We start from the raw sequence: 14,582 nt of genomic DNA, 5'->3' as shown, positions 1-14,582 counted from the left end.
CAACGAGCCAAGATAGACAAATTGCCCTACCACTTAGAGCTCGTCGCCGTCGATCACAATACTACAGCAAAGAAGAATTCTGTTACGATCAGTCCCTCCTGCTAGCATGTATTCAATCTTACGGTGGGTTTAGACCAGTGATATATTCATGTGAAGAAATATGATGAGATTTATAGAAATCGCGTCAACCGTTTACACTAGCATGAATTTATATAATGAATATATTCATGAATTCCTTTATACAATTTGACGTTATGATAAATGTACAACCCGTTTACATATGTTAGCATTAGCATTAGCATTAGCATTAAGCAAGTTGCACAATATCGTAGGTGGTACGAATTCAAAACTGTTATGTTAAAAACTAGCCTCCATCCGTTGCTGATGATTGGTAATATCTCTTAGATGAAGGCATGTTTTCTCCAACAGTTAAGAATTGTCCTGGATACGTCCTTGCAACTGCTAAGGAAATGAAGGAATGTTAGTTCGTCATTTACTTAAGAGAGATGCAGAGAACTCTATGACCTCTCATAAATGTCTCGGGAATTTAGGAATGTGCTAGTAGGGAAGGTAAACCATAGGATACACTCAGCCGGTGTTACTGGCGTAGCTTGTTGTTATTAAGAACTATAACTCTAACTCTAACTCTAACACTAACTCTAACTAAAACTAAAACTAAAACTATAACTATAACTATAACTTTTTTTTAAGCTGCGCGTTTTTAGAGGTTTACATATGTATACAAAGGGTGTGTCACATCAAATTGCATCATGGAAAAAACGCTGTAGAAATTCGCCCAGTAGACCGATCCTTTTGAAAATTTTAGACAGCAAAATAAAAACTATTAAACAACTGTTGGCATTTTCTTTTTATTCATACTTCGAGCCCAAGCCCGTATGCTCGAACCTTCCTCTTTACCCCGTCCATAAGGTTCTGTAAGGATCCATTTTCTCTTGAAGTCCGCCTCCGATTTGACAACTTTTGGGTTCTTCCGGAGGGCCTGCTTCATAATCGCCCAATATTTCTCTATTGGGCGAAGCTCCGACGCGTTGGGCGGGTTCATTTCCTTTGGCACGAAGGTGACCCCGTTGGCTTCGTACCACTCCAACACGTCCTTTGAATAGTGGCACGAAGCGAGATCCGGCCAGAAGATGGTCGGGCCCTCGTGCTGCTTCAATAGTGGTAGTAAGCGCTTCTGTAGGCACTCCTTAAGGTAAACCTGCCCGTTTACCGTGCCGGTCACCACGAAGGAGCGCCCCCCGCTTTCCGCAAAAGCAGATCGCTTGCCACACCATGTACTTTTTGGCAAACTTGGATAGTTTCTGCTTGTGAATCTCCTCCGGAACGCTGAATTTGTCCTCTGCGGAGAAGAACAACAGGCCCGGCAGCTGACGAAAGTCCGCTTTGACGTAGGTTTCGTCGTCCATTACCAAGCAATGCGGCTTCGTCAGCATTTCGGTGTACAGCTTCCGGGCTCGCGTCTTCCCCACCATGTTTTGCCTTTCGTCGCGGTTAGGAGCCTTCTGAACCTTGTATGTACGCAGGCCCTCCCGCTGCTTGGTCCGCTGGACGAATGAACTTGACAAATTCAGCTTATTGGCGACATCCAGGACCAAACTTCTCGGATCACGTCTAAACTGCTTAACTACGCGCTTGTGATCTTTTTCACTGACGGAGCATCCATTTTTGCCGTTCTTCACCTTCCGGTCGATGGTTAGGTTCTCGAAGTATCGTTTTAGTACTCTGCTGACCGTGGATTGGACGATTTCCAGCATCTTATCGATGTCCCGATGTGACAACTCCGAATTCTCGAAATGAGTGCACAGGATTATTTCACGACGCTCTTTTTCGTTCGACGACATTTTTCCAAATTTACGAAAAATTTACAGTGAAGCATGGCCAACGTGATCTATACACTCTTATCTGATTATAAGCGAAAGCTGAAGATATAATTCCCAAAAATTAAATTTCTACAGCGTTTTTTCCGTGAGGCAATTTGATGTGACACACCCTTTATTTATTCTGAACTGTGCATCATCCTACCACTTGAATAAACAGTAGTGAAAGGGAATTTTGGATCAGTTAATTAATTTCGACTCTCATCAATTCTTTCTGCTCACTTTTATCGGTCATGGCAATAAACCAACCATCGATGTCAGAAGCAAATTAATAGAAATTGGTTAGAAAATGAATGTTTTTATGACAAAAGTCGTACAAGGTGCATATAAAAATCGTTTATTCATCCAAACTAATCCGTAAACATATCCCAACAAACAATAAATCGTATAACTTTTGCACATGCTAGGTCGCATATAAATTCGCATCAAATTACAATCGTATAAAATATCAATCAGAGGATGCATCATGTGTATCCGAAATCGTATAACATTTGAAAACACGATTTTCCATATCATTGATGGATTAAGTCGAATATCGGTCATCCTAGTATCGTGATATGCAGCATTATATACGCACATTCTATTCATTTCATACAGCATAGTCGGATCAAATCGCATATCAGTTTTTTGAAAATAAAAGAAGAATTTGATTTTTGATTCATCCCCTTGAAGTCAGAAAACACCTTACTCACATGAAAAAAATAAACTTATCCAGATTCTCTCAGGAGGTGATCATATTTGATGAAAAAAATCCTCCTACGCATATGTTCGAATTTCAACAATGACAGAGTTACAGAATTTTTTTTTGTTTCGGACTTTGTTGCTTCAAACTGGCTCTACATTAAAAAGTACGCTACGGAAGACGATGCTGATGCTTTCATTTGAAAGATGAGAAAATTTGGTATATAGTAGTGGAACAACTAAATTAGTGAATTTTAATAACATTTTGGAAGTGAAACACTTAAAAGTTAATCATTTTTAATGTGTTATTAATTTTATCCTTAAAATTTTTATTAAACTAGATTGTTTCTATCAATTAAAATGAAGTTCTTTAACCACAATATGTTCTTTGGCGCACAACTTCTATCTTTCTTAGTTTGGCTGCAATATCGATATAAACAATTCCTGTTGAAAATTCAAGCAAAATCTTCAAAAATCACTATTTTTACCCCAATGTACATGTAATAGCCACTTAAACTTCACCTTAACGTTGAGAGGTTACATTTCTTCATGAAATAATCGAGTCCATAATTGTATATAATCGAATCACATATAATCGAGTCTGTATATAATCGAGTCCGTACTGTATTCTATTAGTCAAATCATTTCATTTGATACCAATATTGAGGGGATTGCAAAAAATACATAGTCGACCATTTTGTGGCGGCGACCTTTTCAAATTTATGTTGTTCATAGTGTAGTGTATTCTCCAAATCAAGCCATTCAGCCATTTTTTTGTGGCGGCCAAATTGAATTTTTCAAGATCATGGAATACGCAGTTCTATAATGACAATAGAATTAAAGGTATGTTCCAAATTTCAGATCAACCAATGATCAGGAACGGGGTCAAATTTCAATTAATGTGGGACAACTCAACAAACATTCAAACATACATAGAAACAGGTCGAGCTGAATGAAACCATTCAAAAAGTAATTAGTTGTTTGGGGACTGCAGCCATCTTGAAATTGGATTTTTCATTATCTGCTATGTTCTACTACTCGAGAACTTTCTTTTGATACATTTTTGGGCATTTTTCATAAATAACTGTGTTCTACTAGGCAAGGCTTTTTCATTTGATACCCATAATGATGGGGTTCTGAGAAAATAGTTCATTTGCCGTTTTGTAGTGGCCGCCATCTTAGATTTGCATTTTTCATAAATAATTGTATTCTACTAGTCAAGCCCTTTCATTTGATACCCATATTGATGGGGTTGTGAAAAAAATATATATGGTGCCATCTTGCGGTGGCGGCCATTTTGGATTTGCATTTTTCATAAATAACTGTGTTCAACTATTCAAGCCTTTTCATTTGATACCCATATTGATGGAGTTCTGAGAAAATATGTAATCCGCCATTTTGTAGTGGCCGCCATCTTGGATTTGCATTTTTCATAAATAACTGCATTCCACTTCCCTTTCTTTCGATACCCATCTTAGCTATTCAGTATAGAATTATTATACAAATTATTCAAAATTTCCGAAAATCAAAAATAAAATACTCCGGATAATCGAGTCTAAAATTCCGGATAATCGAATCCCGGATAATCGAGTCTCCGGATAATCGAGTCCGACCTGTATTCGGCTTTATATGCGTATAAAATATGGCATATACGTTGTAGCAACCCTAGTTGGCAAAATAGTTTTGCAGTCAATTAGTGCAAAGCAAAAATATGCGCATCAATGAAAAAAGGCCACACACACGCAATCTTCTCATGCCACAGTCGCACATATTCGTCGTGAGATGAGCGAACGGTGGTTTTTGGTAAAGGAAATTTGGAAAATCGATTTTTTTTCGATGCCAACTGATTATGCATAAAACGTCGAGCCCTGGTGCCATCTCGAAAATAATCGTATTTCCGCATTTTATACGATTTTAGATATACATGATGCATCCTTGGATTGATATTTTATACGATTGTAATTTGATACGAATCTATATGCGATCTACCATGTGCAATAGTTATACGATTTAATGTTTACTGGACATACATGTCAATTGCTTGCGAATTAGTTCTGATGAATATATGACTTATACATGCATTTAGTACGACTATTATCATACGTATATACGATTTACTACAGGCAAGCAAAATAAAAAAAAACCAATGGCGGAAAATTTTCGTGAGGTTATAATTATTTTTATTCGGGATCATAAATCTTGTTATTTTGGCCTTTCTACGTTCCTTCTGCGAAATCTTTCTGCTATCTCGAAGCAATGCGTATCACGCTTACGGATAAGCACGCGCAATATTGACAATGCTCATTTGAGCAGTGATGGTTCCCACAATCCAGCGTGTCACCGCAGAATACCCCTTATTACCACTCCTCCGGTAGCTGTACTGTGTCCTAGATTGCGGTGTATACACTCTACAAGTTTTCCCAGACTTCCCTTGCAAAGCTCTGATGCGCTTTGTGGTTCTTTAGTTAATTAGGGGCTTCTTAATTTCACCCATCGTCGGGAGAGGAACTTCTTCGTTGTTCACTGCACCGGTGTAATCCTCATCAACGCCGTTATGGTCTCCTGTCCGCGCGCTGTTCAGGTGTTCATCGTAGTGCTGTCTCCATCTTTCGATCACCTCGCGTTCGTTCGTCAAAATGCCTCCTTCCTTGTTCCTGCACATTTCGGCCAGCGGCATAAAGCCTTTATGTGAGGCGGTTAGTTTCTTGAAGAACTTCCGCGCTTTTCAAGAACGACAATGTGGCTCCATCTCCTCACACTATTTTATGTGTTTTCTGCCTTCGTTTCAATCGGTATCGTTTCACGTTTTGTCGAGTTGCTCGTTGCAGCATGGCTGCTCGAGCTGCATCCATCCAGCTCAGAAGCCCACAGCATTCGTCGTCAAACCATTCGTTCCGTTGTCCTCGTTGTTCATACCCGGTTACGGTCTCTGCTGTGCTGCTAATTGCTGCTTTCATGGTGTTCCATCTTCAAGACGCTGCGAGTATGTTGTAGCAACGTTCGGCTCCTGCCGTCGTCGTAGGTTGTATCGTGGTGAGCGCTGATGTCTTATGTTATTGACGGCTGACAGTTTAGAACACAATTTGCCCATCACCAGGTAGTAGTCTGGATCGATGATAGCGCCACAATAAGTTTTGACGTCGCTAATCGTCGATCAAAAAGCAACCAATTTGTGTTTCCGTTTGCTGAGGTGGTCTCCAGGTGTAACGGTATTGGAGGCTGTACTGCAAGAAGGTGTTACGTATGGCCATGTTCTTGGAAGCAGCGAAGTCGAGAGTCTTAGGTCGTTTTTGTTGATTTGAACTCCTTTTCTTGAAAGACCTGAGCGTTCAAATCACCGATGACGATTTGATGTCGTGTTTTGGGCAGCGATCGTATTCACACTCTAGCTGCGCATAGAATTCCTCTTAATCGCCATCGGTACTAGCTATTGCGGACTCTCAATATTTCTGAAAGGATACGGGTATTCGCAAGAAAGTTGAGAAACTTACAGTTTCATGTTCCGAGTTTCCAATCTCTAGCCCGTGTTCTTTGCGTGGGTCTAGTTCGATTGTTCGGTTTCGAATTTCTTTGTGAATGTTGCTGTGCGTTTCATTTTCACGGATCATCAACCTGTCACGCCGGATGACCATCGTGCATAGCTCTGTTTATAGTCCCACGATGGCACTAGGACAGTAATCAACCGACCCTGACTTGGGAAACAGACATTGTTTTGAGCCGCACCAGCATACGACCAAGAACTCACCGGGGTTGGTTACTCGATCTTCATTATGGTTACTCGTATTCCAGTCGGCACCGCGGGGAGGTAGGGATAGGAGTTATTGTACAAGAAGCTAAGGGCTACGAATGGTGTCTATTTAATGCCTGCAGGTACTCGATGTACCGATGGTTTTGATAGTCCAGTCATTTACCAACCAAGATATGAGGTTTTATACAGAACCGCATTTTACTTTCTTGATACAGGTCTCGCAGTTACAGCAGCTCCAGTTCGAGTTCACGCAGCTCTCGTTCCCGCAGTCGCTCGTCGCGATCCCGTTCCAGGTCCAGCGGTGAGAGCAGTCGCTCCAGATCACGAAGCAGTACTTCCCGATCGCGGTCACGATCACCGCCCCCTCGTCGCAACAGGACAGCATCCCGCTCGCCGTCGATTCCTCGTCGCGCCGGATCTCCTAGTTTCCTTGACAGACGTCGCATCACCAGGTAAGATCGATCATTCGATGATCGAAATCATTCGGTCTAAATTTGTTTGCCCATTATAAGTTTCATTATTTTTGGTTTCTTTCCTTTATTGGTTCAGCTCGAGATCACGCAGATCGCGTAAAAGATCCAGCAGTAGTAGCGTTAGTAGCAGATCGAGTAGATCCGATCGGTCCGCCCGGAGGCGACGACGACGATAGATCTGCCCGAGCTATTGTTTGATTTCATCCCACACGCACACATTTGCTTTATCCTGTACAATTAATTTCCTTTCTTTTACTGTTTGTTGCGCATTGCCAAGAGAGCCATAAGTCGTTAGCTTTTAGCTGGCACAAACTTCTGTTTACCATCTTTTCAATAAAGAGTGCCCCTAATGTAGAATTGTTTTTTTTTAGAATTATCTTTTTTTTCAGTTGATTCTTAAAGTCGGAATGTAATTTCGTAATGTTGAATCAAAGCTTGACAACTTAGCAAGTTATAGTCTTCAACTATTATTTTCCAAAATATACCGAAAGCATTTTAAAATTCCTTATTTTTTGTGTTGTCCTTAAATCCCATCCGGTAAGTTGATTATTTTTCTTGCATTACCTTGTAGTCGAGTTGAATTGTTTTGCAAGTGTGAATGTGTTTATAACAAATAGCATTGTTTTTTTCTTCCCTATCAATGCCTAACTCATGGAACCCCTTCTCTCTCTCTCTCTGGATGACTAACCTTGCTTCTGTCTAACGTTTTTCAATCGTAACAGCGCTCGCAAGCGCCCCATACCATATCGACGTCCGACTCCTTCATCTGCGTCGAGCGCCAGCAGCTACAACAGCCGCAGCCGCTCGCGAACCCGGAGTCGCAGCAAAAGTATCTAATCTGTCACGCAAAAAATACCATACTCACACCCAGAATTTAATACCAAAAAAAACTTAGTATTAACAGTGTGATGAGAGAACACGATCCACAGCAGCGGACTCGAACAAACTGAGAATCAAAAACAATCAAATTGGAAAATACTCTCTACTCGTTTGAAAAATGCATTGGAATGATATGATATTACAAATCTAATCTCTAGAATTAGATGAAACCTTCATCTCACACTCATTTTAACGAAGCGATTTTAACAGTTGTTGCGTTTGAAATAATGAAATGAACATTTTTAGTATTATGTGAAGCAATTACTCACAAATTGTTTGATGATGGAACTAGTCAACTTAATAGAAACAGAAATTGCTAGGAAATAATGCAGGGGTTTCCTCTAGTCACTCGAAGGAGGTGCAATTCATTGCTGTCGTATTTATTATTATTTATATATCGAATTTGACCTAACTTATTTATTGATTTGCAAATACATAATTCATAGTTTGGAGAAACCTGAATTCTCATATCATCCAAGTTTACCAATAAAAATGCAAACGGTATCCAATGGTCATTACGACGAAACTAGCAGTATACCTAGCGTGTTGTATTTGGTACAAAATTCATCCGAAAGTCCCTATGTATTTGCCTTTTACGGAAAAAATACATTCTGTCAAACATATTCCGGGAATTCATAATTTCAATTCCCGCTGAACGTTTTTCTATTTTTTAAATTTTTTAAAAAGTTAATTCTACGGTCAGTGGTTTTAATATCAATTTTGAGCGCGATCTCTCATTCAGTTTGTTTACAGCATCATTAACCCTCCTGTACTCGCGTGCAAAATCATAACACGTATACTCGCGCGGTGTCACAGACAGAAAATTGAACTTCTCTGTAATGATGCCATTGTGTATTTTTCAGGCTTTATTGACATTTATTTGAAGAAGAGGGTATGATTGAATGAAAAAACTCCAAAACATATGTTAAACGTCCTTATTATATTTTAATATTCATCTAATTAAGCCTCCTCAAAATAGAGTAATTTTTGATATTCCAACACAAATAACGAAATTCGAATTTTTCACTGTTATTAATTAAAAGTCAACAACTAAATATAATCCATGGGAGTATAAAGAGCTATAAAATAACATAAAAACGTATTAATCGATTGTGATTCATTGGAGTAAGAATCAGAACATAGCATAACTACATGCTCGAAACAAACATATTTTTTACTTTTCATGCAGTTGTTGCGTGTTTTTCGGGTCTTTTATCGAAGAGAAAGATGTATAACGACCTTCTAGATAATTACTAGATAATAAAGGTTCTGGAATATAAAATTTGCATATTTCTAATATTCTTGGTCTCTGTTTTCCTGGTAAACTAAAGAATTAAAGATGATATAAAAGGATTTCTAGGAACTTCCTTTTCTTTTTCTTGTTTTCTTGTCGATATTGTCCATTATAAAAAAAATCCCCGAAACTGTAACTGTTAAAAATAACAATAAGCTACCGATTAGTTTATAGTTTACTGTTTACAATTGTTCCATAAGTGAAATTTTTTCACAAAGGTTTATATGTATGACCATTATATTTAGCGAATAACTATGCGAAAGTCAAACATTTATGTTTTGCTTTTGAAAGTATGAATCTAACGACGAATATTTAATATATGGATCCGTTCAATCCAGTTACAAAAGAGACTGAAATCAAATAAGAACAGTCCAGTAATGATCTTATGCATTATATTTAATAAATATTCCACGCCACTAACATTAATTTATACATTTCATTCAACAATATTCTAGAATAAGAAAAAGGCACTTTGTAACAGTTGCCACAACTGTTTTCATCATGTGATATTTTTGGATTATTTATTTACTTATTTATTATTGGTGTGCTATTGGTAAACTATTGTGAATAGATTTGGATACCCCGAGTTTTACTCGGACATTCTACATTTCCGACCTCGGGAAACTGAAATCGGGATGCAGAAATGGGAAGTCTAGCAGCCCTGTTATGAAAAAGATTCCCAGAAAATCAGAATTTTTTTTTAATCCTTTTAGAACCATACACGAGATTCACATTCAACTAAGCCAGTGTCCTCATGTTAAAATTAAAATTTTTGAAACAGAAATAGAAGCATTATTGGATTCTGGTGCGAGCATAAGCGTCACAAATTCCAAAAATTTAATCGAGCAATATGGTCTCAAAGTTTTACCGTCTCCGATTCGCATTTGCACTGCTGATGAAACGCAATATTCATGCGAAGGCTACGCGAACATTCCTGTTACTTTCCGGGGAGTAACCAAAATAATCCCAATAGCAATAGTTCCAGAGATTAGTCGCAATTTAATCTTGGGCATAAATTTCTGGAAAGCGTTTAGAATAGAACCAATGATACGAGGAGTCGATGGTATAGAGGAAATACACCAAATAGGAATTAATAGGAAATCAACTATTGAGTTGACGGCGCCAGTGGTTGTGTGGTTAGCGTAACAGCCTCACAATCTGATCGGTCTGGGTTCAATCCCAGCTGGCGTCGTTGGGATTTTCTGAGGCGAAAAATCTCTGGTTACGTCTTCCTTCGGAGGGGAAGTAAAAGAAGTTGGCCCGGCTCATGAGTTGTTGAGTCTGATAGGTAGGAACAGGTGGAGTCGCTTCCCTGATGTCGGTGATTGGCACTAAAGTGGCGGAAATAGGCCGACGAAAAATAAGCGAAGATAAAAAAAAAAACTATTGAGTCTCACCATTTTTACGTCCATCCCATTGAGACTATACCTGTAACTCTAAAACAAGAACCAGACTGTAACTGTAACTCTAAAACAAGGAAAAGACTCATACCCAATGCGGGACATGAGAGGTATTTTTCATAGACTAGGTAGCGCTAGATTTTTCTCCGTGATAGATTTGAAGGATGCGTACTTTCAAATTCCTCTTAAAGAGGAGTGCCGAGACTACACAGCTTTTAGAACATCGAAGGGTCTGTACAGATTTAAAGTGTGTCCCTTTGGCCTGACGAATGCCCCTTTTACAATGTGTCGACTTATGGACAAGGTCATTGGGTTTGACCTTGAGCCACAGGTATTTGTATACCTCGACGACATTGTGATAGCGACAATGACTTTAGAAGAGCATCTTAAACTACTAGGAATAGTTGCCAGAAAACTAACCAAGGCAAATTTAACCATTTCACTGGATAAATCGCGGTTTTGTAGAAAGCAGGTTAACTACCTGGGCTACCTACTGACAAGTGAGGGTGTTACCATTGACAACACAAGAATAGAGCCAATATTAAATTATCACAGACCGAAAAATGTGAAGGACATACGACGACTTCTTGGTCTCGCGGGTTTCTACCAGCGATTTATTCGCGATTATAGCGAGATCGTGTCTCCCATTTCTGATCTGCTCAAAAAGGGACCAAAGAAAATCGTTTGGACAGAAGCAGCAGAACGAGGATTCCAAAAGCTAAAGACTGCTCTAATCTCTGCCCCAATTCTAGTCAATCCGGATTTTAGCCTGCCGTTTGTGATCGAGTCAGACGCATCCGATAACGCTGTTGGAGCAGCGCTCATTCAACATATTGAGGGCGAAGCTCGAATTATTGGCTATTTCAGCAAAAAACTGAATAGCACACAAAGGAAATATGCTAGCGTAGAAATGGAGTGTTTGGGTGTGTTACTCGCGATTGAGCACTTCAGACATTTCGTCGAAGGTACAAAGTTCAAGGTTATCACAGATGCGAGAAGCTTATTATGGCTCTTTACCATTGGAGTCGAGTCCGGAAATTCGAAACTAATGAGATGGGCTCTAAAGATACAAGCATATGATATCGAGCTGGAGTACAGAAAAGGGAAACAAAACATTACGGCTGACTGCTTGTCACGTTCATTAGAAACAATTTCCACAATCCAAATTGATCCAGATTATCAGGATCTCATAAAGAAAATTTCTAGTGATCCTCAAAAATTTTCCGACTTTCGCGTGGTTGATAACCAAATCTACAAACTTGTAAAACATAGGAGTAAACTAGAAGATCACAGGTTTCAATGGAAGCAATATCCACCCAAACCTCAAAGGACCGAAATTATGAAAGAAATTCACGAAAGAGCGCATTTAGGTTTCGAGAAAACCCTAAATGCAATTAAGGGAAAATATTACTGGCCATCAATGAACTCGGAAATAAAAAAATATTGTAAGCAATGTCTAACTTGTCAAACTAGCAAAGCGACCAATGTCAATACAACAACTCCTCTAGTAACGCAGAAAAAAATAGCTGACCATCCATGGCAGTTTCTAACGATGGATTATGTTGGGCCCCTACCCGCTTCGGGGAAGGGTAAAAACACCTGTTTACTGGTTGTCACGGATGTGTTCAGTAAATTCGTGTTAATCCAGCCATTCAGGCAAGCAACAGCAGAGTCTCTTGTTCCATTCGTGGAAAACATGATTTTTCTGTTATTTGGGGTTCCGGAAGTGATCCTGACCGACAATGGGACTCAATTTACGTTAAAAATTGTTTGAAGATCTTTTGAACCGATACCATGTTACGCACTGGAAAACTCCTAGTTACCACCCCCAAATAAATGACTCTGAAAGGGTGAATAGAGTGATGACTACAGCAATAAGAGCCACAATCAAAAACAGGCATAAAGATTGGGCTAATAACATCCAAACAATTGCGAGTGCCATGAGAAATTCAGTCCATGAGGCGACCCAATATTCACCATATTTTGTGATGTTCGGAAGGAATATGATCTCCGACGGAAGAGAGTATCGTCATATGAGAGACAATTCCTCCGAAACTCACGGTTTAGGTGTTCTAGAAAAAAATGAATTATACCAGCAAATTAGAGAAAACATCAAGAAAGCTTTTGAAAAACACTCTCGATATTACAATTTGAGATCGAACGCCAACTGTCCAACATATTCTGTGGGTGAAAAAGTCCTTAAAAAGAACACGGAGTTATCGGACAAAGGGAAAGGATACTGTGCGAAATTGGCACCGAAATATGTTCGGGCGCAAATCAAAAGACGCATAGGTGATCATTGCTACGAAGTAGATGATGAAAATGGGAAAAGACTTGGTGTATTTCATTGCAAATATCTCAAAAAACTTACACTTCCAAATTTTTAACAGAAATAAATATTCAGCTATGTAGACTTTTTTTTAGTTGACCACGCAGCAATTAGTTTGCACAAAAATATAAATAGCCATTCAAAGTCTCCTCAGCTATTGAGTCGAGCCGTCCCACAAAATAAGCAATCTACTGGTGACGTTAAGAATGAGCATTTAGTATCAAAATCAAACAACCTGGGAGAAAAAGGATAAAATAAATCCTTCCAGGACAATGTCTAAGAATGAAAGAATAGGAGAAAAATAGCCATGCCTCAAAATATTTCAGCTATGTATACTTTTAGTGGACCACGCAGCAAACAGCTTGCACAAAAATCTAAATAGCCATTCCAAGTCTCCTCAAATACTGAGTCGAGCCGTCCCACAAAATCTACAATCTACTGGTGACGTTATGAATGAGCATTTAGCATTTTACCCCAACGACATGGGATAGAAAGGATCAAAGAAATCCTTATAGGACTATGTCAGGGAGTGAAGAAATAGGAAAAATAGACATCCCTAACTCGACACATTTCCACGAATAGTAACCATAACTGTAGAATAAGATAGTATTTAGATTAGCAATATTCGAATTGTATACCGTATTATTCCTGTTCTTCATGGTATTTCCCACGTACGTTTATTGTAGTTCTTCCTTCATCAATTTAAGTATATTAGGTCCTTCCCTTATGATTAGATGGATGTCCTTTTAGGTATGTAAGTATTTCCGTCCATCTTTCAAATCAAATGAATGTCCTTCAGTTGTCCTTCCGTCTTCAATTTAGTTAAGTAATTGTTTCCATTATCCTTCAGTAATTTTCGTCCATCTTTGAAATGTGATCCTTGTGGTCCACATTGACCTCATTGTTCATTAATCCATTTCCATATTCGTCGGAATAATCCAATTTTTCCGAAAGTTTACCTGAAACTGAAAAGGAAAGGAAAAACACACAAAGAAAAAAATCTGTTTGTCGAATGGTGTAAACTGAACAACATGATGCTCAGTATTAACAAATGCTCCGTGATAACATTTTGTCGCTCTGCCAATCCCATCCACTGGGAGTACAAAATTGATGATATAGTTATTGAACGAATGCATCAAGTAACAGACTTAGGAGTTCGGCTTGACTCTAGGCTGACCTTCAATGATCATCGCTCCATAGCTATTGATCGTGCCAATAGATTGCTAGGACTCATCATGCGGACAACTAAAGAGTTCACTGACATGCATTGCCTCAAAACGCTCTACTGTTCGTTGGTTCGATCAATCCTTGAATCCTCGTCAGTGATTTGGAGTCCCTATCAAGCTATTTGGATCGACAGGATTGAACGCATACAACGACGATTTGTTCGTTTCGCCCTGCGCTTGCTTCCTTGGAGGGATCGCATTAATCTCCCTCCTTATATTGATCGGTGCCGCCTGCTGGGAATGGATACCCTTGAACAACGACGCTCTGTTCAACAAGCAGTCTTTGCAGCGAAGATTTTGAATGGAGAAGCTGACTGTCCCAGCCTACTTGCAAAAATGTCACTGAACGCTCCCACCCGGATTCAACGACGAACTCTGGATCAGATGCTGGCTGTTCCATTCCACCGCTCGCTATTCGGTTACTTTGAGCCGATGTCCACTATGACAAGAGCATTCAACGAAGTGTCACATTTGTTTGATTTCGATATGTCTTCGACAGTGTTTAGACAGAAAATCCTCCGCTCTAGACATCCTCCACATCATTAGGTTAAGTTATTTTCATTAAGACTATGAGTCAGATGGATTAATAAATCAAATCAAATCAAAGCACAACGATTCAAAAAATTAAAGAAATATATTAATACTCCCCCCGTT

General features: G+C 39.2%; 1 protein-coding gene across 4 annotated transcripts in view; it reads left to right on the top strand.

The window, feature by feature from the left end:
• LOC129771252 (serine/arginine repetitive matrix protein 2) overlaps positions 1–8,216 on the top strand; it is a 78,928-nt gene extending 70,712 nt beyond the window's left edge. For 3 of the 4 annotated variants that reach the window (XM_055774716.1, XM_055774713.1, XM_055774715.1), the window contains 2 exons: positions 6,543–6,779; positions 7,523–8,216. In XM_055774716.1, coding sequence (XP_055630691.1) covers positions 6,543–6,779; positions 7,523–7,637 — 352 coding nt within the window. In that variant the 3' untranslated portion in view covers positions 7,638–8,216. Of the gene's footprint in view, positions 1–6,542; positions 6,780–6,876; positions 7,252–7,522 lie in introns of those variants that run through there. The other variant, XM_055774714.1, reaches the window with a different exon arrangement.
• The last annotated feature ends 6,366 nt before the right edge of the window (positions 8,217–14,582 follow it).

This window comes from Toxorhynchites rutilus, chromosome 2 (genome assembly GCF_029784135.1).
Source record: "Toxorhynchites rutilus septentrionalis strain SRP chromosome 2, ASM2978413v1, whole genome shotgun sequence".
Classification (NCBI taxonomy): Eukaryota; Metazoa; Arthropoda; class Insecta; order Diptera; family Culicidae; genus Toxorhynchites; species Toxorhynchites rutilus.
The sequence above is the reverse complement of the archived record's forward strand: the minus strand, read 5'-3'. Positions and strand labels throughout refer to the sequence as shown.